Source organism: Lepisosteus oculatus, chromosome 20, assembly GCF_040954835.1.
Source record: "Lepisosteus oculatus isolate fLepOcu1 chromosome 20, fLepOcu1.hap2, whole genome shotgun sequence".
In the NCBI taxonomy this organism is placed as follows: Eukaryota; Metazoa; Chordata; class Actinopteri; order Semionotiformes; family Lepisosteidae; genus Lepisosteus; species Lepisosteus oculatus.
Genome location: NC_090715.1, coordinates 4,993,459 through 5,020,248, shown reverse-complemented (window position 1 = coordinate 5,020,248; position 26,790 = coordinate 4,993,459). Strand labels below are relative to the sequence as shown.

Here is a 26,790-nt window from a genome sequence, read left to right as displayed (position 1 = left end):
GGCATTGTGATCCTAAGTGTAAGAAAGTTATCTCATACACCAGCTAGACAGATTCCATTTCAGGTGTACCCAGAATAAGCATTTACAAGCATGTATATATATACTGAGGTTCTATTATTCATTTGTTATGCCTTCAATGCTTTACAGATTATGTACATGATCTCAGGATAAGCATATTTGAACTGTAAGCATACTCAAAACACTTTGTTCATTTCGGCTTCTTTTTATTCTTAAAGAAACAAGCTGTAACCAAGGCTAGAACAAAAGGCTCTAGAAAAATGGACACACCAGTCCTAATGTACCAGTGAACTGCAGGAAACGAAGACATCTCGAGTGCGATGGACAGCGCATCCTTAAAACACATCCAGGCCAGCTCAGAGGAGTTTCCAACAAAACAAATGTATCAGAAATGTGACTTTTTAAGTCCTGATTGGCTTGACTGATATGTGTCCCTGAGCATAGAAGAATATCTAAAGACTTCTTTGAAAATCATTGGAAGCACCATTCATGACAAAATATGATACACTTCCAGGAGTGTAATGTTTGTCACAAAAAAATAATTCAGAAGGTTCTCCTGCTGGTCTAGAACTCTACAGTGTTTGCCACTGTTTAACACGCAGGGTGATTTTTGTTCATAGGCCCTGTTAGAATTCTGTGTTGCCTTAAATGTGGCGGACAGTGCAATGCAAGTCTGCTCCTGGGGTCATTGCTTGGGTCTTTCACCGGCAATGCTTTTATTCAGCGGTGGGCAGCTAAATGTAAGTCAGTAACAGCAAGTGAAACCCCCCTTTAAAGCATTTTATCTTTTTTATTGTAAAACTGCAAAATGTTCAACCACAAACATTACAGGACACATGGCACATCAGAACAGAATTCATGCAAGTGTGTGTTCCATGGCAACATGCTCTTTGAGGAACTAAAAAAGATCCCTGCAGCTGTTGCACCAGCCCAGCAGATCACTGATGAACTTGCAAATTTGGTCTCCAAGTTGAGCGTTGCATTAAACAATTTGTGATGCAGATATATCAGGGTATTGAGAACACCAGACATTACCATAAGCAGAAACACAGGAAAAGGGTGATCTACAGTACATAAAATAAGAAGAAAGGAAATGGGTGGAATAGAACATTAGAGCTCTCTAGTTGTTGAGTCTAATATCTCTCATCTTTGTAATATGTCTGCTCGGTTATATGGTTATACAGAAAATTGGATTCACGTGTTTCAAAGTGCTGTGGGACAGATTGGTTATAAGATTACAGATAAAGGTTAAAATATAATCTATTACATGCAGGGCCACAGTTTTATCACATTTTATCACTAAAAGGGCATTTAGTGGAAAAATAAGGTGCTTCTTTTTGCAATTTATTGTGGAACTATGGATTTTTATTTATACTGTCAGTGAAAGAAAACACAGGCCTACTTCAAAATGAAATCTACACAAAACCATGCTGTAGGCATGTTCTTCACACAGTTGTATAAATAAATACAAAGTTCACACTGTACAGAATGTAGTTATTAAAAATAAGAGTGTAAAATGAAAGACTGGCACTCAAGTATTCTCAGCTTGATGGCCCTTACTTTATATACATAATTTAGTCATAACTGCAATAAAAATAATAAGCATCTATATTAGTTAGTCAATAAGTAAGGTAGGCTATCCTGCTCATTTTAATGTGTTTCAGAAGAATCAGTTACAAAAACATAGGCTACTGGTTTAAAGTGAAATAAAAATGAAATTAAATGCATTTTAAAGTGGTTTGGTTTATTTGCTCAAATATACCTTTGTTAATTCATCCGGTTCAGTCTGTCTCAATTCAGATTGCAAAACTCCATAGTCCAAAAATCGCCTTTTCGCATCATACAGTACAAACTGCAGAGCACATCTCAACAATATTCTAACTCGTCTGCAGCAGGTGAGGGGAAGAACACTCAACACATTTTTATACCTACAGTATCTAGGTATAACAGATTACCAGATGCTGTACTGTCGAAAGTAAAGTAGTTCATTTTCTGCACTGAGAACTCTAAAGATGTTTTTGCTTTTTAATTACTTGTGGGTACAGTGTTTACTTGGTTAGGAAGACTACACACTGATTTCTGGGGGCTTGCATCTGAATTTTCCATCATCAAGACCAGTGACCTAGCAATTTCAAGGTGGTTTTCAAATCCCTTCTCCTCATGCACTATCACAAAGATTAAATGTATTTCCCCCTTCCTCCACCCCCATCTTGTTTGGTTGTGGCACTGGGGCCCTAATTCTTTCTAATATTCTTGAACATTTCAGATACAGTCGAATGACAGTGTATTCATAACTGATCAAAAAAGCATTTCCTTTGCAAAATGTTGCTTCTTTTTTTCAACACTCTTGTTTCCTGTTGTTCTTGTTCTATTGTTTTTTACTTGGAAAGTCATTACTTTGGCTATTCCCAACCACATTTCTCAAGGAAGTGCTCACTTATCTGTTACCAGATCCTTGCTGGGAAGTTGCCTGAAAATGAGGGAACATTAATTGTCTTTTATAGAGTGAGTGCTGTCAGAGGAGTTAACTGAGACTACGATATAAGAAGTGCACTAAGGTCTACAGTACAATTAATTAAAATGTGCTTCCTCCCAAGGTAACAATCCTTAACAAATCTTGCTGCAGGTCAGGTTGTAGTCCACTACGAGTTTCTAAAACTGCACTGATGTTCTCTGCTATTCTGAAATTCTGGATTCAAATGAAATTCTTCATTTTTTTCCTTCGAGGCAAATATTGTGTGTATGACCGGCCTCTGGTCATTAGACTATGAATCCGAAATGATCGACCACAGCCCTGTCTCCCCCATCCCTTTATTACATACACAGGGCACACAGAATACTTATCAGGATGGCTCGACATGCACCAGCAATGCCATCCCAGAAAACATCGGCTTCACTCACCAAAAAAGAAAAAAAACATTACCTGTTACAGTGAGGTATAGTTCTAACAAAGGAAGAGAAAAATGGTCTTAAGGCAGAAAATTCAAGTCCTAGAAGAGAATGAGGTACCTGCAGTACACATCTGCTGCAGGTGAGCTCTTTGTAACGGAAAGACTGAGAAGAGGCAGTAACATTTCTGTATGGGCCTGGCAACAGGGACGCAATGTAACCTTTTGGAAGACTGCAGTAAAACCTCAGACATCAACTCGCGTGATGTGCAACATTAACTGAAGCCATCCTGCGAGAAAACATTTTGACACCTGTCACGTTCAGTGTTATTAGCCTGGTAATCAATCTGATACCCCTCTCAGCAGTTTCAGTCTAACAGCAAATGTTTTGACACTGTTCTTCGGTATCACTAGGCTGATAGGTTTTGACACAGGTTTTCTGCAGCTGCATCTTTTCCAGGAGGCTGCTGTTTCAGCTCTGTCAGAGCAAATCAAAACCGAGGCCGAGAATCTACAAAAGGTTTGCCAGTTCAAAACACACACAGCTGGGTTGTGTGCAGGTTCTCTACAGAAATAAAAGTGATAAGACATCTGAATGTTATTTCTCTCACTTCTCTAAGCTTACACACATGTACAGATTCAGGAACACACATTCATAAGAATATCCACTGCCTAAAGGATACAGTGCAACCCATATAAAATAAATAGTGTTATGTACACAGAACCCAGAGACAACAATACCCCAGGTTATATACATCTTACAGAGGGAAGAGATATTGAGCAATATCTTAGCCCTTCTCAATGACAATGCGAAATAAATAATTTATTTTTTTTACTGGACTCCAGCATTACTGTATATAACTAGCCTTAGAAATGTAGGTGTTCCACTGTTAAATACATTCACTCCCTCAACACAATTAAAGACAGTGTCTCCTTAAACTCACTAACCACCTTTGACTTATGAGTCCTTCGTTTGTCGCTTTCCAAACAAATGCTACAGGGATGACACTGGTACAGGCCAACACACAGGGAAGGTTTTTAAATGTAGAAAAGTGTCTTGATTTTCATTAAGAGTGGCTCTTAAATTAAAGTGGTGCCTACCTTTCCTGTTTTCATTTATACCTAGTCTTGGGCTTAACTATGTCTAATATTTGTGATACTTGTTCATGCTTTTTACAAAAGCCACAGTATGCACAATTTTTATTTCATATTTTCATTCAGGAGATTGAATGTCCTGCTTACCAAAATGAAGTCTGAAATATACTGTATATATATAGTTTCATGCAGGCGGAGGATACCCCCTCTTCCTTAAAAATAACATGAACAACCTTTTCCGATTTTCAAATCACCTACCATGCTGGTTGTCAAATTAAAAGAGGTGGTGATGCCACACTCTGTGTGGACAACAAAAACAACACCGCAAAAACCATGTCCTGGTAGCATCATAACTGAATCTGCATTCACATAATTCAATCTGTAAGTAATAAATATTCCAGATTTGCAACAACAACATAAAAATTACATGGGAACAGCATCACGTGAAAGTCAACAGATCATGCTAACTTGAATTGGATGGGATAAGTAAGAGTAGAGCTCATTAAATATTTGCTTTCAGATAATAATGAAATAAAGTTTACTACAGTTCTCCAATTCTGAGCCACCTACATTGACTCTAAGGAATCAGTAGTTTATGGTTTCGAGTAGAATCCAAGGGAAGTGGAACACCTTAGCCCTAAGAAAGTATTTGGTCTGAAATTCTCCTATGCAGGTAGCTGGGACAAGGAGAGCCCTTATCATTTGCACCTCTACAAGTTAATTGCCCCTAAGACAGGCTGCGAGATTTGTGCATATCACTCGATAGTACGAAAATGCTTAAAATATAAAGAGATTATCTCCTGAGTTGTCTAAACACTTTGTTTAAAATCATTTCCAAGTGCAAAATGTTACTTCAAGAACATGAAGGTCTAGAACAAGACCTAATGTTAACATTTAAAAGAAAGCAAAAAAGAAAAACAGCCGCAAATAAAATCAATACTAATAAGATGACAAATATATAGACCCACCAAATCCAAGATTAAATTATTCCTTGTTTAGTCAGGAATGAATTTAGTGTGAAAATGAGTCAAGAGAGAATGAAGGTTTGGAGTTACCCTATTCCTTTTTATGACAACCTTCCCAGCTTTTCATTGAAGCTGCTTTCATACCTTATCTAATGACTTTCCTGTAGGTTATAATGACTTCCCTGAAGGGTCCAATGACTTCCTTGCAGGGAATGAGCATGTTGTCTTGAAATTCCAAATGAGACCTGAACACTGGGAGCCCAGTGTTTTGGGGACTCGGGTGGAGCCACTTCCATGTCTCTGTTGCGTGTGTGTGTGTGTGTGTGTGAAAGTTAAACTGCACATGAGTTTAACCACAAAAATAAAGAGACACTCTGGGAGGTCATCCCTGGGAATGTCACTTCTGTGATCCAACACACACTCAAGTGTACAGTACAGAGGAAATTAGTAAAACAACCAAATGTTTCTGTTCTCTCTTGGCACTCAGCAAGACTTCTGAACTGGCAATACCAGGTCTTAGCCCTGTGCCTTGAGTGGGCTTGTCATCACTTTTAAGATTCCACAGATTAAAAGCCAAGACTTTCTCTGCTTGTTTCTGCAGCTACAAGAAACAGAAATAAAGCATGGATTCAGATATGCTTCCCCATGATCTTCAGCAGTAGGAAATCCACTAAATACCCATCCTTTCCTGAAACACAAACAGGTAAGGAATTGTAAGTCACAATGAATACACAGACAGGCAAGAGTGACCTAGGTCATTGTGCATATCCAGGAAAAACTGTGACCATACAGACTTTATTCTTAAGAAAACAGAGGTTATGGATTAAAGAATGCAATGAATTATATTGTGCTGCTACACAACATGGCCTTAGCTTGCTCTGTGCTGTATTACCGCTTTCCTCTTTTTCAGAAATGGAACATTTTAATCCACAACCAAAAATAAAACCACACCAGGCACTCCATTGCTGTACACAGAAGTCTATGCAGGCATCTTTTGTGGACTTTCAAATCCAGTGCAGTCAGCCTGATTGGTCACATCGTCTCCGATCACCAGTGGAAGCTGAAGAAAAAATTCCAGCTCAGCATCCAACTAACAAAATTCCTCCACGAGACATGCTCAAAGACAGCTTTCCCAAAACTTCAAAAGGACTCTGTTCCAGATGGCTGGAAGATCATGCACAGAGACGCACTCTTTATAAAGTGTCTGTGGTACAAAAAAAGTCCTAAGAAAAACCAAGGCAAATAAAAAAATCTCAATGAGTCTTTAGGCATAAATGCACAAATACAGCTTCAAACTTCTTTATTTTCAAATGAAGGCTGTCGAGATCTCAGGTCTTCTTCAACGGACAAGAGAGCATCTTTCTCAGCTTCCCCTCCCACTCCTCAGACTCTGGCTGTTGTTCTTTTCTGAGCTAAAGCTTTTGGGGTCTCCTTGTTCGAGAAGGGGGCATCCTTCCTTGAGCGCCTGAGCCCGCACCCCTCCATATCCTGTCTCCCACAGGACTGCCCCCCCCCCCTCCCCCTGGCAGAGGGGTGGGCCTCTGAAGTCCAGTCTCAGTGGATGTGGAGGGCTAAAGGGGGGGAAGGCAAGGAGTCTGCATCTGCAGCGCCCCTCACTGGCCGGGGTAAGTGGGGAAGGAGCTGGGGTGGCGGCTGAGGGCTGTGGCGCTGCGGCGCTCAGACGGCAGGCGAGCCGGAAGCAGGTCCGAGTCAGAGTCTGTCTGGGAGCTGGAGAACATGTCGCCTGCACACAGAAAGAGAGAGCGCAGGGGTGAGCCTTTCCAAGGCCTGGGCATCATCTCCTCGCACTGGCCGGCACAGCAGAGATTCCTAAGGAAAACCAGCTACTCAACGGGACGGCTGTATTCACACACACAGTTCACACGGGCCATCGGCCTTACCATTGCCAGTGTCTACGCCACCCTGCGTGCCAGTGATGTGGTGCCAAAAGGCACTGCGTGGCAGGATGGCTGTTGGCGTGCATGGGTAGGACCCTGGCTCTGAGCCTTTCGACAGCACCTAACACCGGAAAAAGAGAAACAGCTTTTTAGCTGGAAGGAAAGTGCATTCTTCATGTTGGCCACGGGTTTGCCAGGTTATGAATACATTCATTTAGTTGCTTACCAGGTGACATCTCTCCATGACTGACTGTATATATGCATAAGCACATTGTCTCTTCCAAAGTATTGCCCTCTAGTGATGTCCCATTTTTCTTGAATTTTAGTGCATATTTTTAAACAATAGCTGAAGGCTCAAACGGAGCATGTTCAGGGTCAAAAGACATTACATATTAAAAAATATATATTAATAGCATCAGTATTAACTATCAGCTATAGCAAATACATATATACCTGTGTTTATTTTATGAAAGTACATATAAGGAAACAAATCCACATTTTAATTGAAGTTTTGGCTCAACTGCACTGAATGACTAGACGGTGAAGGAAGGGAATTTCTGGGGTGAGAGCCATATGAGCCTGAATGCCTGAAAAATAAAGTCAGTTTAGCGAGAAACAAACATGTCTGCCCACTGGGACATTCATTAGGTTTTATTTTTTGCCTCCGTGAGAGTTTTCTAAACTATCTGATAAAGATTGCACAGACAGAATGGTTCCATTTCCCTTTTTTTCACTTTAAATCCTATCAGCATGTATTGGAAGCCGTCTGATATCATGCCTGCAATTTCCCTCAGGGGATCAATAAAGTATCTATCTATGCTTAGCCTGTAAGAAGCCACTCTGACTGACCCTGCTGCTCTTCTCCATCTCCAGAAGGACCCTCTTGTGCTGCTCAGCGATGGCCAGTGTGGCAGAGTGCACACGCTGGTAGATCTGCTCTCCTTCACGCGTTTGGAAGGTGTAGAGTCCCTCACCACTGTCACACATCCTGTAACAGACAGGGGCACAGTCTGTCAGACCGACAGGGGAACTGTCCCTTACTCAGACATTATATGAACAGCTGTTGTAGAGAATTTCTGTGCTTTACATGTTGTAGGACACATCAAAGCAGTCTTCTTTAATTTAGCTTTCAGAATCTTCTGATTGCAAATGTGTGTTCTCTTAGCTTAGGTGTACCACTTCGTTTAACGCACTGATCACTTCTTTTCACAGACAGTAAGAGTAATTTCTTTTTTAAAAAAACAGTGCAATCAAAGACAGTTTGGTCAAATGATAACAGAAATGAGTTAATGCCAATTAATCGTGAAGCACAGCTGAAGACCTCGATCTGTGCAAGCTAGCACAGTTACAATGCACTGTCCAGCACTGTCCAGTGAACTAATGGTTGCACTGCCTCTTCACTGCCACCAGGTGGAAATCTTTGCAAAGGAATAATTCTTGCAGCGCAGCTCTGTCTTGCAGAAAAAGCCCTCTTTAAACTAGTGCCTAAAAATACATTTTGTTTAATATTTTCAAAAAACAAAATCAGTTACAACAGGAAGAGCCTGATTTTGGTTAAGAGAATAAACCACATAGACAAAGTGATTTATACTTCTTCCATATGTTCAACTGCTTTATGAATTAGCATTGACAGAGTGGCACATGTTCTTCTGAGTTGCAGGAAGGGAGACCTGCACACTGTCTTACCTCTACGACATCAATGCCTATTTGAACACCGCATTAGGGAAAGTGGGGCAGGCTGACCTGTCTGTGTTCCCCTGCCCGGCTCTTACCTCCCCGCCTCGAAGGTGAACCGGGTGGCGTCCCTCCCGTAGCGGCGCAGGGAGCAGAGGGGCCAGGTGACCAGCTTGGTGCGGGGGTTGTGGATGTCCCAGAGGTAGATGTTCTCGTGGGTGATCTGCATCATGCACTCTCCGTAGATGTCGAGGTTGGGACAGGGGAGCAGGAAGACGTTGAAGCGCTCTGCCAAGGAGAGGAAACGGGGGGGAGGGGGGCGCCAGTCAGGAGCCAAGTAATTCAGAACAGCCATGCAGAGAAAAGGGGGACAGAGTCTGTGTTTTACTTGCTCAAGCATTTCCCATCTCATTCCCATGTTATTCAATTAGCTTGTCGCTCTTACCCCATGGGTACACAACAGCGAATGCCCTGGAGGGGCACCTGTGCATGTTCCTTACCTGTGTGCTCGCACTGCACCCCCGCCGCCAACAGATCAGGCTCCCCGAGACTGATGTCATTCAGTCGGGCCCCCAGGCACTCGATGGACAGAATCTTATACCACTCCTCCGCTTCCAGCTCTGGCAGGGAACGCAGGCAGAGCAGGTCAGTGTCTGGAAAGATGCTGTCGGCCAAGGGGCTGCGCTCTTCTAAAGAGAAGCGCTTACTTGCTGACTGACTATGGGCTTCGATTTGCAGAGAGGTTTTTTAAAAATGGAACTACAGCGGATGTGGGGGTCTACAGATTTTAGCACATGGTCTAGCATGGTCTTGACTTCTGACAATGCCACTCACACCTCTTCCTGATACTCCACACTGCAGACAGCCCTGCTTGCTGACTGTGCTTGAACAACCTATAGCCAAGCTGGTCTATTAGAACAAGTCTTTAAGCTCTGGGACCATGTGAGATATGATTCAGGGGATAATACATACAGTTCCACTATACAGTCATTATTCCACTGTAGGAGTAATGACTCATCCATTCTTTTTTTAACTGATTTTAAAATGCATATTACATAGAGTTCTTCCCCTAAATCCCTTCCTTGAACTAACGTCCATTTGCCTAACAGTGTGAGAATCTGACTTGGGCGACTATAACTGACATATTCAGCTGGCAACAGCAATGACCTAATTGGGATTTGAACCCACAACCTTCCAGGTAGGAGCCCAGAGCCCTGTCCACTGCTCCACGCTGAGGCCAAGGAGAGTGGCTGACACAAACATGCAGAGTGGAATGTGGCGAGACCAGAAGTCTCCTGGAGACAGCAGAGACCCCGGTTGGGCGCGGGGTGACCAGGGTCAGGACTGACCTGACTCGCAGGTGAATGTCCGCGAGGTGTCGTCGGTGAAGACGATGGCTACCGCCTGCCTTTTGGTGTCCCGAGGAAGCCTGGTCACGTTCTTCACGTTACTGATCTCCGTCACCTGGGATTTAAAAAATGGACCAAGCGGTGAACTCTGGGGACTTGGGAATCGGGAGGCAACCTTTGTCATGTCAAACCTTCTGGTATCCAAGACAACAAGAAGCTGACTTTATTAAGATTTTCCTTTTTTTAAAGGTAGTTCTGATTGAGGATTTTACAGACAGATCCAGCTTTTTTTTTCAGATGTGCTCCTTCGAGAGTTGGCCCTTTCTGTGCGGCAGAGGAGCTTCCTGCTCAGGAAGTATAAATTAGATTTCAGACCGCTGGATCCAACTCCAGCTGACTATGCTGACAGTCTGACAGCCTTTCACACGTCACTTCTGCCTTCTGATGAAGCAGTTTTGCATTCAATGATACAGAATTGTTGCCCAAACATTAACTGGCTACTGGTATTACTGAACTATTGTAGTGTCTCTGCTGTCCAGTGGGCTGGTCTCCTTTTTTCTTGCTGAAGGACCTGCACTGGTTCTTCTCCTCCATGACGGCCTTGGTCAGCCACTGCTGGCTCCCGCTCAGCTCAGTTAGAAAAGATCACACAAAACTAAACAATGTGTGGTTCTCTTTGAAATAGAATTATTTAAAGAAAAAAAACATTCCTAGTCAATAATACCCAGAGCAGAGTGCTGGGTGTGCCGAAAACCAGTCCCTAATCACTCAGAGACAATTCTAAATGAAAACAATACCTTTGGACAGGCTCGGATATAGGCCGACTTCTCATCTGGATATTTCTCCAACCTCCTAGGGCCTTTACTGGAAGATTTCTTGAACACTAGCCAGCAGCGGCGATAGATCTGAAAGGAAAAGGGATCAATATAACTGATCTGCCTCTGTGGCAAAGGTCTGACCAACCTTCCCTACCTTTCCTGATCAAACACTAGGTTCCAGTATCACGGACACCGAGTTCTCAGCTTGCCTTGCCTTACCCCCACACAGTAATGCAAAGCCCAACAGAACCACCAGTTTGTCTAAAAATTAAATATGAAGTATGAAATATTCGGTCCCAAATAGAATGGACACAAAAAAGATTGCTATGAATTCTTTCTGCCACTGCTTTAATCACATCAATCCATTTGTTTTCCGCTCCTGTAAGATAAAAAGACCCATCCTTTTATTTATTTACGTTGAAGTTCAGAACCAGACCTCTCGTTTCCAGGGAAACCTGCACCTGTAACTGCACCTGCTAAAACTGTGCAGCCCTGCCACACACACACTACTGTGCAAACACTCCCCAGTGTGCCGAGCGCTCTGCTGCCCCCTACTGACGCCTCTTAGTCTTCATAACTCAAGTAGGAATACATTTCTTATTATCCATTCATAACTTTGCCCTTGGTTTTCCATCTTTTTTCAAAAAAAAATTATACGTACACAGGCTAAACATATGAATGCTGGGAAATTCATGAGAAGACTCCACAATCAGACAAAATACTATCGGTCTCAACAATTTTATTATTGTACAATTTAACTTTAAAAACTAAAAAAAACATATGATAACCATGTGATAACGTGTCATAACCTCAATAACATGTAAACTGTTTTTGTCAAAACAGAATGATGTAACTTTATACCTGGCTTTTTTTTATTTGTTTACTGGCTATTATAAAATACAGCAGTGCAGCATGACTGCAGGCAGAAAACTTCAGGGATTTGATTCCTCTGCCCAATAACAAATAAAAGAACAGTGTCAATAGAGCATATAATTTCTGGCTTTTTCCTTCTTTTATAGAACAGAGAAACAACTTGCAAAAATACAAGAAAAAGAAAAACAAACTTTGTGCATGGAATAAAAAGACAAGCAGAAAAATGTAAAGCAGTTGCTGCTGGAATATTACTTTGCTTGGCAATTATAAACCGTCTCCAAACCGACATAGAAGCTAGTCTTAAAAGACAGCACAATTTTAAGCTGGTGTTTTTAAATCTGCTGCAGTCCTGATCCTGCAAAAGGAGATTCTGTTTGATTACATTTTACCTTTCCTGTAACTTCAAATGTATTTATGCATCACGCTTCATCACGACTAATTGTATGGGATTCAGTGTTGTACAGGTAACGCAGATTTATTCCTCGGTCGTTTCTGTCGAGCACGCTACTGAACAATGCAATTCAAAATCAATTGCCTCGGTTTTTCATCTGCCTTGTGTTTTTATTAGCATGCTGACCATCTCTCCCTACTTGCCTGCCTCTGCACAGCCCTCCGAACAATCCTGCCCTGAAAGACAAACTCACTTTGAAGGCAGTTAATTACAGCTGTAGAAGACAGGTCTATGCTTGCTGGGCTTTGCTCCTAGATGAAGCTGATCATTGCCTCATCTAAATATCTTTCCAACAGAAGCTTCTAATAATACCATTAACCTTTCACCTTGAGCCACTGGAGTCAAATCTGTTTGCCCAGGCCAAACAAGAAAAACAAAAACACCACTAAGTAGCTACCTCCAAAACGAAATAAAAACAGATATGCTGTTTTAGTGGTAAGGGAAAGTGAGATTAAATCAGTTTACCTATCTGAATAAAAAATCAGTATTGCATTGAGAGTACCCCAGCTTTATTCTCAACAGGGCAATCTGGGAGAATAGCACACATTCCATGATAACACTGAAGTTAAGGACCATCTGCTCCTGAAACTTAATGCATTGATTCCTTTTTTCCTTTTTTATTAGCACTTTTTTTTCCTTTTCCCCAGCTGTAAGGCAATTCTTTTTCATAAGACAAAAGTGTTATTTATATATATATATTTTTTGTCTCATATTGGAATAGTTAATGAGATGTAGTCTCAGTAGGCTTATCACAGTACAACACTTTCCCATTGTAACTCGCTGCAAGGCATTGTACCTATATTGGCCCGAAACCAATCTCACAGCCCCATCCATTCTTTGTGGGGCCTTTACAATTTAATCAGGAGCTATTGACTCACATAGTCATCTACGCATGCTAGGGGGTGCTTCATGTGCCCAGAATAAAATTATACAAATTGATTCCTTCAAATTGTTCATCTTCATTGCCGAGAGCAATTCAGCAGGATAAAATGTATTTTTTTAAATGTCACTCTGTGTGAGGATGACCTAAAATATACACTTTCTGGCCTTTTCAGATTGGCACTATAGCCAGCTTTTCTGCATTCTCCCCCTTAAGAATCAAGATCTCTGGTAACTGCAAGGCAATATGTAGTCTCCTGGTCCTAAGCATTTGCAGAAAAGCAAACACTGAAATGTTGCGCAGCAGCACGGTACTTTAAGTTGCGATCTGACGGTCTCTGGGGATTGTTTAAAAATATTAACCGACCGCAGCTAACAGCTCATTTTGAAAATGAATCCTCAACGTGTGATCCTTTGTAGGAGAATCATGGGGTGCCAGATGAGCAGTATTGTATATCACCAAAATAATCAAGGAGCAGATTTAGCGTGACTTTAATGTTGATCTCTGCTCTGCGGGTGCCCCACTGGGGCTCTTCCAGTGAACTGCTTTAATGAATAACAAGGGCACAGCACTGTGGAAACAACACTTCAGCAGAGCTGAGGTTATGTCTGTTGTACAATTCCACCCTCCTGCGGCACATTCTCCCTGTACACCAGCTTCTGGTTTTCATCCATGTTTGCACGTAGATTTCAGATCCTGAAGGTATGTAAGTATCTAGCCCTATCAGTCAAAGGCCATCTGATGCCCTGCCTCACAGGAAACAAAGGAAGCACATTTCAATGTAAACCCTCAATGTGCCAGCCATCTTTTTTCACCCTTAGATGAGTGTCTAGATGTGATTTTTCCACATAAATACTGGTGTGTCTTATGTATATCTCGCCATTAATCGCTTCTTTTTTACCTTTTTTCTACCTGGGTCTTAACATTAGTATACAAATTCCAACTTAAAAGGGCACGCATGACATCTTTTATCTATACTTGCATATATGCATACATAGGAACAAGTAATAGGTTTATTCCATGCTGAAAAGAGAAAAAAGAAAACACAATGTTTTGGCTGTGGAGCCTTCTTCGGGTGTATATATATATATGTACATACATCTACCATTATATAATTAATACCATATGTATGCAATATAAATAATTAATAAGCAACAGTAAAAATGAATACCTGCATAAAAATACTGACATACCCAATACACTGCTGTGTGAAAAAAAAATCAGCTGTTTTTCTCTCTGTAGGCAGAGCACTCCAGAACCCCTTAAAAATAGCTCTCCAATCCACACTGCTTGCCAGAGTCACATGTTGCTGGGATATTCAGTTCACTTTCACAAGCAGGAAAGCTTTCTCAGCCCTGTACTCCATCAGACCAAGGACACAGGAGGGGCAGAGTGAATTGAGCCTCGATGAATGTCAATTAAAAGGGGCTTTGTGTTCTCTGAAAGAAGATGCACTACGTCCCCGAGAAGCAAGTGCGCTTAAGCTTCAATTAGACGTACTGTAACCTCGGCTCAGGAATACCATTCTTGTGCTCTGAAAGGACAGGCTACAGCGCACGAGCGTGCTGCTCTGTTTTTCTCTGCGGAGAGTTGGGGTTTTTTTGTCGAACAATGCCTCCCGCCATCACCTAATTGAGTGTTCTCTCCTTGCCCATGGACAGGGGGCTGCATTGATTTTGTGAAAGAGGTAATTATGTCCCGCTCTCCAGCCATAGGGCTGCCATTGATCCACATGAATAAGATAAAAACCTGCAGGCTCCGGCTCCTCTCCAGTGGTGGCTGTGGTCGTGCACATTTATCTAAGGGTCTGGAGGAGAGCAGAAGGGATCTGGCAACAAAAATAAATTTGTGCCAAATATGCCTGCACCATAAACCACACAGATCTTCTGCATACCTTACAGGAGACAAGGCCTGTTAATGTGCACTTTATCTCTCCCACAGTCTGCTTTACAGGACTCTTTGAAGACAATTAGAGCAGAGAGAACTGGATTTCTCAGTCCCTGGGAAACATTTATCAATCCTACCATTTTTGTCAAACAGGTGGTGCGGAGCTTCTGTAATCGCAACACAAGCACAAATCACATCACATTTGCTGCACTGGCAAAACCACTCTGATTGTTTTCTTTCTTACGTGTATACAACAATTATCGACTTCAGCACCCCTCCAGTAATATCAAGCCCCTTTCATCAACAAGCACTAGAACGCTCAATTCTCAGCACCCTGTCACCTCCACTTTCCATAATAATCGCTAAAACACTGCTGTCAGCTCTCCAGCACTGACACCTTGCATGCTAAGAAGCAGCCATGAACAAAAAATGATACAAAAAGAGGAGGAAAGAAGATCAATGTGGCAGCCGGAACCGATGCAGCACATCTTACAAAGCCATGATCCATGTTAGGAATTAATAAAGTCTTGTTGTGGAACTGCTGGATCTGAACAGGGACCTTCAGCTTGGAGCCAAAGTAAACTGAGTGTGCTGCAACCGACAGCCTCTCTCTCAGCCTCCGGTGCCGATACATGCCTCTCTTGAGCCACCGCTGGACATGCTATCACTCGGAGGCCTGCTTTGGGGCAGCCACGCTCTAGAGAAGGCTTAAGCCTTCTTGATGTGGAAATATCCTGCATTCAGCTCATGGAAAGTCTTGCGCCCTCTCAAACGCTCTCCACTCCTATCCCTGTGGTTTTCTCTTTAAAAAAAAACATCACCAGCCGATTTCTGTATGGAAGTGTTTCATCCCAAATGACCATTCTTCCTAAAACATAACCCAAGCATTGAGACTTCATTTCAAAGCCAAGTATACGACGAGATGCCTGCTTCTGATTCATTCTCATTACTGTTCCCTGGGCAAAACCTGTAGATATCCTAGCCACACCTGAACAATACTGCTGGCATTCTCAAGAATCTCATCCCAGAGGATCACTGGGGTGTTCACTTCAGTCTGTTAATGGGCTCAAGTAGGCCTTTAAATACTTTGATCAGTAAATGCTCTTTTTAAGATAATGACCAAAATAATCACCGGCATGAAGACAAAAATCCAAGAAAAACTTTCCAGGTCTATTGCAAAGTGTTAGAATGCCTCCAATCAAATCTCACTTGTATATGTAGATCTATTAAGTCAGCTGATAGGTTGAAATGCTGCAGGATACTGAGAATCTCCTGAAATGGACCATCAGGCCCATGATTATATACTGAGGTATAACTATTGTGCCTATTTAGTCCTTAGTTGCTGTTACAAAGAACATTTGATCTTTTGTACTTACCTGAAGTAAATTCTCCCCTTTTAACATATTAAATTCAGTTTAATTTAAATGAGGTTTGCAAAATCAAGTATTTAATTTAATTTCACCACATTTTTGCCGCACCACATTTTTTTCCCCTTTTTCTAAATGCTCTTGTAGCTATGGAATTGGGAGTCAATTCATCATTACTCATCCCAGGAGGACCAATTCAATCCATGAACTATAAAAAAATAAGTTTAAACCAATGACTACAGTTAGGAGGTATGTTTCATAATAAGATTGACAACATATTTCTGTAGCTTATGTGCTTGTGCCAGTTTGTGTCATGAAGTCTCAGTCCAGACACTGTTCTCCCGAAAGATTGTCTCTGGGCTGTATAATTGCCTCATAGACCTCCCTATGCAAATACACACACATGTGATTTCAATTACCAGCCACAGGGAGTATATAAAACCATTAACCGTTCCTTTTATAAACAACTGACTGGAAAGTTTGTGTTTGTAATTGTCTCTTACATTGATCTCTCCATCTGTAATCTTTTAACACGAACATTTTGGGTTTCTTTGTTTAGCATAGCCCTGCTAATGTGTATTCAGAGCAAAAGGGAGGATTTCTTTAGTACTACCCTTAGAAAGAGGTTTAGCCACATATTTATTGCTGGTTATGTTTCTATATTTAAAACAATGGTGTGTAGTCTATATGTTTGAGAAACAGAGAAGATCTGCTTTGGACGAAAACACGTGTTTTATGGATCTCCAATAATTACACACTACAATATTGCAGTTCCATCAGTCACTAGAGATATTTTTATTGATCCTATATGAAGCATAATGAAATATTACTGTATAGTTACCAAACCCATTGGTATTCTCTTTTCAGTTGTTAGATATCAACAATTTAATTACAGTATATGTCCACACACGTACAGACTGTATACTGAGTACACTGCAATCCCCACAGCAAGGTACAAAATGTAATGCTCATCACTGACAGGCATTTAGTAGACAAAGCATAAGAAGCTGCTCACCTAAAAGTGAATCAGCACTAATTGACAGGCAACTAAGGAGGATGAGAATAGATTCTGGATTTTCGCAAGGATGCAGGATCCAGAAGCCAGCTCTCTCAGACTTGTCTTACAGCTCAGGACAGCGCTCAGGAGCAGATTCGGTTTCAGATGCCGAACTAAGAAACCCCTTCAGTGCATGGCGCACAAAGGGGAAGGATCGAGCAGATCAGTTGAGTCATCAGTGAGCGCCGGAGGTGTGGAGCTGAGCTGGAATGAGCTCCAGCAGAGTCAGGGGACTGCTGGGAACTGCTGCTGTCCAGGAGTGCTGTTCAGATGGTGGCTTAGAGAGTCAGAACGATCCTGTCAGCACGCGGCCTCTTCTTCCAGACAACTGAACACCCCCTTGGGAGCATTGTCAACAAAAGAATGAAGCAGAAATTGCCTGGCTGATGAGCATATTCATTCAGCTGAAGCTGGGGGAGTGAGGGGGGGGCAGCCAGCAGTCATAAGCCAGCACAGAGCAAAGGGGAGCTTTTTTTTTAGGTCTCCTCTGCTTATTTGCTCCATAAACATACCCCAGCAGAGACGGGACAGGCTGCTGACTTCCAGGTCTTCACCCCCATATCGATGGGGTCCTTGCTGAAGCCACCAAGCAGCAGACTGAAGTCCCAGCTCTCTCCGAGGTGATTTCGGAGACTGGGGTTAGGCTCACAGCCACGGCTAGAAGACATGCCATTGCTTAAATATTTACATTAATCCTTTTTTTCCTAGAGTTTGTTTGTCACAACAGCAGGATTTAGTCAGTTCCCACAGCCCTGGTTACAGCATTATAACGGTAAATAACATTAAACAGATCAAATTCAAATAACAGGCAGCATACCGTATACTGCAAGCTGGCTGACTTACAAGTGCTGATAATTATGTCACAATTAATTTGCATCCTATGTACCACAAACACCAGAGTGCAGCAGTTTCTCCAAGCAGAGCAATGCAAGAATGTTGATCACTGAGGAGGTTTTCCATTAAACCATGAGCACAGTGGATCACAGCTGACCCACTGCTTATTATTTTAAGGTATTATTTTTATTTTAACTCTAGAAAACGACATATATATAAAATGTTCATATTATACAACCCTGACAGTACCCAGATTAATAGCGACCTTTTCCAGAAAGCATCCACTATAGCATGCATATAGCAAATTATTTGGTTTTAAGTATTGCATATTCTTTTCTGTGCTCCCTAATTTCAATATCTTCAGAAGCTACATTTCAAAGTTTTTTTTTTGCTGATCTGTAGTTACAGAGGCAATTTGCTGACCATTATCAATAATAAGTGAAGTGAAGTGAGGGGAGCCCACTATGCATCTTTCCTGGTTAGCTCAGTCCAGAGTCAAGGTCAGGAAAGAGACTTTGGCTTTGGATCAGGATGGGGGAGGCGTGCAGGATATTGCTGTCCATCGTCACATTCATATTACAAACATGCATGTAGCAGCTCACTGGAAGAGACCCAAGTCGCTATCAGAAGGAGAGAGAGAGACTCTTTTGTGAAACAGATGTTTAATTTTCTTTCAGTGGGGCAGAGAGGCTATTGGAAGGGAATGGAGGGAGGTGTTTTAATTCCCCTCTCCTGCTTTCCCATGGTGAGGCGAATGAGTCAAAGCAAAGCAGCCACTGGCACTGCTCAATTAAGTCTGCACAACCTGTCGGCCTCAGCAAGGATCTGGAGAAGTCCCTGTTTTTAACAATATGCTTGCATGTAATGAGGATCCTGGCTGCCCAGAAAATGCTGGATCTGTAACACAGTGTGTTTTGAATAGCTCTGTGAATGGAGGAGTCTCAATATGTCTGGAAGTCTTCTGGCTGTGCCAGCGGTACTATATTTTGACATACTGTATATATACATGAAATAACATAGCATTATAATAACATAGTAAGGCAACCAATACACAAACAGCTAAACTACAGGAACACCTATCCTTGTTTATCAGGACAGGCTGAGATATCTACTACATATAACATAACATAATAAAGGTTACAAACAAAAGGAGGCTATTTGGCCCACCCAGTTCATTTGTAATATGCACAAGTGCAATTACAAAACACAAGCAGGGTGAGAAAAAAAAAACATCAGTGTGAGCCGGTGGTAAGGGTAGAGTTCAGTAATCTGACAGCTTGTGGGAAGAATCTGCCTCTGAATCTGGACGTTTGTGCCTTTATGCTCCTATAATGCTTACCAGAGGGCAGTGAGGAGAAAACTGAGAAGCCCATTCGGCAGTAGGTAACTGATCCTAGGATCTCACCCAGCTTCAACAACATGGATGGACAGCTTGACCTGTCCTCTCAAACCTTTGGATAAAGAAATGTCCCTGTTCTCATTTGCTGACCATTATCAATAATAAGTCAGTCAGGAGTTCAGTCCAGAGTCAAGGTCACTTAATGACCTTATCGTTCCATGTAGTTTCTACTTGTGTCCTCTGCTTTGTGTTTGACTGTTAATGGAGAAAAAACTCCCACCCCCCCAAAAAAACATATTAAAACCTAGCTGTAGCTTGAAGCTTATGGACGTTTTCAATGAAGATTTCCCACATCAAAGGAAACAACAGGCAGTCACTAATCTCTGGGAGGTGGGGCGATGTAGAGCAACAGAAAAATAATTATTTCCATAGAGTTACATTTTTCTCACGGGATATGCTCAACTACAGAAACGCAGAGCTGTTTGCTGTGGAACAAAGGTTCGCTGAATTGCAGATTAAGCGCTTGGTGGGGAAAAAAAAAACGTACTAAAAACCATGTTTAAGCTCTGGCAAAATACTAACTTAATTAACAAACGTTTCATCTTGTTACAGATCACACAGCACAGCCCACTAGGAAAGAGCGGTTCTCTGTGATGGCTGTCACATCCTTGCTTTAATATCTCATTACACCCTACTGGAGAAACTGACACCCAAAACACTTTAGAAGCAGAATATTTAAGAAAATCGGGTTTAATTCATTGGCATTAGAATCAAACTCAGAGTTTGCCGGGAGACAGCCGCACTAAGAGCTATAATGTTTTGCTCCAAACGGCAAATGACTTTATGAAAGCAGCAAGCCATCAGAAACAATCAAAGCCCCCGATCTTCCCTCGCCGGGCCTGCCCTGCGCATGGCAGATCTTCACATGAGGGACAGGGAGTAGAAAGAAAGCCAAATGACAGTGATCAAATCCCGGAGAAGCAACAGAAGTGCTTTTCATAGATTTTGAAAAGCAAAGTAGCTGAAAGGGGAAGCCTGTTCGATGTCGAAATGGGGGCCTTTGATTTGTTCCTCCAGCCCGTCCCCCTCTTTTTTCTTCTCCTCTTTTTTCACGGGACCACAAAACGAATACTAAAGGGGAATGAGGGAGGGGTATGATGGTACGATCCCGAAACTGCAACGACATCTCACTGGGACCGCTCACCAACAGCGCGGGGAAGCTGAGAGTGCAGTGCAGGACGACTGCGGCGAGTAGCACTTTCAAATTTCGGCTTCCACGCTTCTAAATTAGAGACCTGGAGCTCAGAGGACAGGCTCAGTTAGCAAATATGAGGGCTCCGCTTGCCCAGTGCTGGATTTCCCATTAGGCATGGTAGGGCACAGCACCTAGGGCCTACGAAGGAGGGAAACACTAGTGACTAACGAAAAACGAACTGAAAGAACATGCTTGCGATCGACTCCCGGTGCTCCAAATCAATACTTCTAGAAACTAGAAGTATCAAAGTGATGGCCGTTTGACTCGCTCCATCAATCACATGGTTTAGCGTTAAAATAGTTTAAAGTGCATCATGTCAATCGACGTCATTCAATTGGCGTTGACCCCTCTTTTTGCACATTTCGGAGTGAAAGTGCCTGGGGCCTACGAACACCGAAATCCAGCCCTGCACTTGCCAACGGCTCTGTGTGCAGCCAGACAGATGGACAGACATACAGTAACAGCAGCAGCTCTTGCTGGAACCTAATAAGCGGCCTGCCATCAGGCATTATTAGTACCGTAACAGTTTGCCTGGGGTTTGTTATCAGAGGATAATTTAATAACAGAAGTGCTGCAACAGTGTTATAAGCCGCACAAAAGAAGAAGGCCAGTGGCATAGCCTGATGCTTGTGAGCGCATAAAGCATTGCTCGTTACAGCCTCGGTTGCAATTAATGCGAGATTGTACCATGAAGGTCCCCTGGTAGCTGATCTTTTTCCACGGTCACTACAAGCATTCTGGGAAGTCGCACGGAATAAATACAGATAATCGCCGTTGTTCTGAAGCGCGAGAAAACTCTAATCGTACACAGCAGTGTAATAAACCTGAGCAGCAGAGTAAGTCGGCGTGTTGCAGCTGGAAACAAAAAGGAGGGTTCATTTATCCCGATTGCTAGTCTCAGAGCCTCAATACAATCAAAACAAAGCAGGAAGCACACAAAGTAAAATAAACATTTTAGACAAGCTACAAATACTGTCCTACTGAGCAAGGCAACAATGAAATGCAAGCGTGAATTCTAATATCACAACACTATTACTCAAAGGAATTCTTTGTCTTAATTGAACCTGAAGAAAACGGGCATGTATGATGTTATTAGCCCCAGGTCTAGGAGCTGCACTGAAGGCCCATGGGAGACTAGCAGGTGGAGCCTTGCAGTGTCACAGCTGAAAACCACCAGTAATTGGCAGGGGCTCAGATGGGCTGAGGGATGGAGCTGCATGCACCACATGCTGTCCCTTCAGAGTGTGGACAGTCCCTGCAGGACCAAAGGGGCGTATGTCAAAGACCCATCATGTAACAAACCTCAAGCAGGCGACTGACCTGTCCAGCAGAAAGCCTGCCCTATACAGATCTGCTGTCATTAATCAATAGACCTGAGTGCTCTACAGAAACAGGAATAAGGAGTTGAAGCTGACAAACACACCACACTTGAATAGAAATGCGCTCAAGACAACAGGATAGGAAGAAGCTTTAATCAAGGAGCTGAAGAGGTGTCAGTGGGGCCAGAAGGGGGTGCACACCCTGCGGTCTGTGTGGGTCCTAATACCCCAGTATAGTGACGGGGACACTATACTGAAAAAAAGGCACCATCCAAGGTCCTGTCTCTCAGTGGTCATTAAAAATCCCAGGGTGTTACTCAAAGTGTAGTGGTGTTACACCCGGTGTCCTGGCCAAATGTCCCATTGGCCTTTACCACTCATGGCCTCCTTACAATCCCCATCTCTGAATTGGCTTCATCACTCTGTTCTCCTCCCCACTGATAGATGGTGTGTGGTGAGAGTACTGGCCCACTATGGCTGCCGTCACATCATCCACTGGTGGTGGTGGAGGGGAGTCCCCCTTAACTGTGAAGCACTTTGAGTGGAGTGTCCAGAAAAACACGATATAAGTGGAAAGAATTATTATTATTACAAGGAGCTTTCGCCCTTGATTAAAATTAAAATGTTTCTGTATGTCAACTGAGGAGGACGTCAGAGTGACAAGGTTTTTGTTGTTTGCATGATTAAGGAGAGAGAGCTTCTAAAATACCCCCATAAATCAATCTGAAATAAAGTTTCATGAGAAATTCTCTGAAATTCTTTAAATGTGAAAATAACCACTTATTGCGAATAGAGGGACAAAAAGGGTCCTTAAGTGAGCTTCAGATGTCTTTTGCTGCTTATCCTCTTGTTTCTCGTCACTGCCAAAGAACAAGGCAGGTTTAACAGGTAATCCCTCCTCACTTTAGCACAGCCTGAGGCTCAATTAAACCTGCTCTGTCAGGCCAGATGCTCTGCACTGTGGACGCTCTGTCCCTGAAGCCCTCACGTGTCCCGACTCAGATGATCTCAAGCCTGTGTGTCCCAGCACAGATAACAACAAAACAGTAGTTTCCATGAAAAGGCTGAGGCTTCTCTGGGTTTTAATTAAGAGATTAATGTTTTGCTGTTGTGCTCTTCAACAATATAGATTTTTCAATGAGATCATAGGATTAGCTGCATTTACATTGTATTAGGGCAAGTCAAAGCAATAGCATAAAAGAAACTTCAGGAGTAGGAATACAGTACATGCTGCATTTTATAGTTTGAGGTTGCTATATTGTATAATAAGGAACATTATCATGTTTTGTTTCCATGATTAGAATTGTATTTCTTTCACATTAAATGTGACAGTCAGTTGTCAACTTTTTTAAATCTACTGTAGATAAGCAAACAGAGGTCTGCTACATAGTATCAGCTAAAAAAATCAAACAAGAAACAAGCCCAGTTTGTTCCAATTCTAAAAGGAGCATCACACGCTACTTGGAACAGAAAAAAACAGACCTACTGACAGCACATTTGCAATCATGTCTTCTGAAAAAATCGAGAGGCTGAAAAGAAACCCACTTTAGGCGCGATAATCTGTAGCCCAGGAGCTATGGAGCAATCTGTGTCCCCAAATCCTGATAATTAGGGCCTAAATGTCCAGGCAGACTGAAAAACAATTGCATTAGGGTATTCTGAAGCCCCAATACAAATAACCTTGCACCTGATGCTGAGTGCAGTGACCGCCTGCAGAATAAAACTGACAATGAAACAGTCTCATGTTGTCGAGATTAATCTGTCAGGATTTATGATCCTGTGCACAGTGACGGGCAGAAAATTCCATGCTGGAGACTAACACAGAACTCAGCAACAACCTCACTGGGTGAAGGCTCAGTCCCAGAGCTCTGTTACTAACAAGTAAACAGGCAGAACCAACAGATAGGCACTGAAACAGAAAACAGAAATGATAGAAATTCTGGGAGGGTCTACAACAAGCCGAAACAAGGTGGAAAACTGATGTATCAATCAGTCAGTATATATGCCTGGTAAAACGAAGTGTAACATCAGTCCTAAGGGGACTCAGCTCAAATGCACAGCATCCTCCCACTTCAGTACATCTTGAAAACTGAACTACTCAAATCTATAATTGATGGAATATTAATGCAGCAGTTTAAATATAAGTCTACGTGCTCTGTGCAATATCATGCCACCCACCACTGCCTCCGACTCTTCAAGTCCTTTACAGCCACCTTCACTGCCCTGGAAGGCACTGTGGTGTAACCCACACACATCAGAAGTTTCATGAAACAGCTTCTGCTTCTCACTGTGTCACACTGAAATCAACTAGGCCTTGCGCAGCTACCCAATTGAGTCCTGTCGCAGCTGCGTTATCAAAGGTCATGGAGAGAGACACACGTGGAATTTCAGATAACTGGAAAATAGCAACTGTGAAGCAGTGGGAGAGCAGCCAAAATCCCAGACCCAGGCAAGCCTGAAATGCAGTCGCACTTGACTTACCCCTAATTTTCTGCTTCTCATCCGAACGTAGCCCTGCTTGACAATATCGTTGAAGTTTGAAGCCATGTCTGTAGGCCTTGGGTTTTTATCATCCAGTCCTCCTGTCTGGAGCGATTCTCCTCCTGTCCTCCCTTCTCCCGTCTCCTCCCTCCGTCTTCCCCGAACACGACCTCCTCTCACTCCCTCTCCATCACCGCCGTCCTTCCTTCCTTTCTGAAAGAAAAATACGCAACTCTGCTTCAAAACAAGAAGACTGTAGGAGGCAAGGATGGACCCCCCCCAAACACATTTCACAAAGGACAGTTATCTTTTTTACAGCAAGAGAACAAACCCCTTGAAGAAAAGGAAAAAGTGTTGGAGCTAACAAAACTGGGCTACAAGATTTGAACAAGATCAAATCCTAATCATACTTCAAGCAGTTACAATGTGCAATTTTATCTTCAAGCATACTGCTAGCAGACATTGGCTTTCTTTAAAGAGCTAGATGTGATAATGTCTTCCTACAGGCGCTTAGTATATTCTCAGAATACAGCATTGTAAATCTTCCTTTTGGGAGAAAAGAGGAGAGAATTAAATTTTCATAGGGACTTCATTTACCAGACAAAATAATGAGACTAAATGCCTCTGCCAACGCTCATTTTATGTGAAATTAGAACTAACCCACACACATGAAACAGTAGTTTCTTGTGAATGAACGCTCTAAAAAGGTGGCAGGCTGTGAAGTGAAGACGATACACAATAAAACACATTCTGATCCGTCTCACTCTACAGATAAGAAATGACGATACTGTCTGAGCTCAACCTCGAATTCCCACATCTAAAGAGATCAGAGGAGGAAATGTAGAGCAGGGCCTCACTCAAGGTAAAATGCTTTTTCTTACTACATTTTGAACCCCCAAATATGAAGGCTGTACCGAACAACGGCACATCTAACTTAAAGACTCACAAACTCAAAAAAACAACAATTAAAATTAAACATTTAAACAAAAGACGTGACCCGACATTTAACAAAACTGAAAATTAAAAATGAGCAGAACCTCTCAGAGCAAAACAGTCTGCTTACTCAATCCCTTCTAACGTCTGAACTATCAACAGCATGTAAATCAAAGCATCAACACATCTGCACTACTATTTAGATCATGCACACACAGTTTTTCAGCACCAGAAAGTTAATCCCAAATAATTTAGCTTTGTAAACCAAACCGCACACCGGGTACAGGGTCGCCTAAGTAATAATTAACAAGAAATAACAACTCCCAAGAGTTAAAAGTATTGAAAATGTTTACTGAGCCTTCATTCATAGCAAATTTGGCTTAATCGGCTTGGCTGAGTATGAGCACCTTGGCCACAGGACAAGGAGATGGGACCCCCCTTCAGAGTAAGGAGGGGCCGGAGGGGAGCTGCACGGGTGGGAATGGGCGTGGAGGGGGGATGCAAAAGTCACATGCAAAGGAGAAAAGTCTCATCAGTGGGATTTATTGTTTTTTTTTTAAGTGAGAAAATGACATCAAGAAGCATTACGATTTACAACAGCAGAGGCAAATGGAACCTGGCTGCTGTCATCCACCCCCAAAACATTCATTGTAAACTCCATTAGAGCATTTGCATGGAAAGAAATGCTCAGAAAAAGCTATATAGTGGGAGTTTACAGGCCCTTTACTGTACCCTGGATAACTAAAAACACATTAAGAAGTAATCGATCAAAAGAGCTGCCTGCCTTCTGAGCTACACCGCCCAAATATGACCACATTAGAATTCTTGGTTTGTTGTCAAGGGATTATATCACCAACTTAGTGGTGGAAACAAGCCCTGTGGTAAAATGATTTAATCAAGTGTCAGGGCTCACACTGTCCACTGCTTTGGGCTTCAAAAGGAAAAAAAAAACGTTCAATACGGAAAGGTGGAACACACAGAGAAAAATGTAAAACAAAACCTTAAAAAAACATTTATTCGAATTTTCTCTTCCAATACCTTGCTCTCAGCTAAATGCCTGGGCTCTTTTAATAAAGTTTAAGATTCTACCAACTGACCGTTTAAAAATCGATACAGATCAATAGCCGTTTTCTTCAATTGATGGTGTGAGACTGCTTATTCTTCTCTAAATTAATATTTGCACACTCTGCTATATTGACTCTTTGAGAATTTCTATACCTGGGCTATCAGATAGGAAGTGGTTAGCATTTACCTGTGTCTGTAGTCCTCAAACAGGCTCATAATGCCTGCAATAACAGCCTGAACTCCAATTGCTGACTCTAAACAAGTTTGAAAACCTATTGGCACCTGGTCCTTAGTTTTCTGTACAGATATGTTAGAGCGCTGTGTTCCAGTCATGATGCTAATTG

The 26,790-nt window shown here is 42.3% G+C and overlaps 1 protein-coding gene across 1 annotated transcript in view; it reads right to left on the bottom strand.

Annotated features, from left to right (window-relative positions):
• Positions 1-788: 788 nt before the first annotated feature.
• The window catches only part of dok4 (docking protein 4), a 48,187-nt gene continuing 22,185 nt past the window's right edge, over positions 789-26,790 (bottom strand). Inside the window, exons 3-10 of the mRNA XM_069181369.1 lie at positions 24,449-24,661; positions 10,685-10,792; positions 9,888-10,002; positions 9,039-9,158; positions 8,637-8,826; positions 7,714-7,852; positions 6,868-6,985; positions 789-6,710 (exon numbers count right to left, since the gene is read on the bottom strand). Coding sequence (XP_069037470.1) covers positions 6,580-6,710; positions 6,868-6,985; positions 7,714-7,852; positions 8,637-8,826; positions 9,039-9,158; positions 9,888-10,002; positions 10,685-10,792; positions 24,449-24,514 — 987 coding nt within the window. The 5' untranslated portion in view covers positions 24,515-24,661 and the 3' untranslated portion in view covers positions 789-6,579. The remainder of the gene's footprint in view (positions 6,711-6,867; positions 6,986-7,713; positions 7,853-8,636; positions 8,827-9,038; positions 9,159-9,887; positions 10,003-10,684; positions 10,793-24,448; positions 24,662-26,790) is intronic.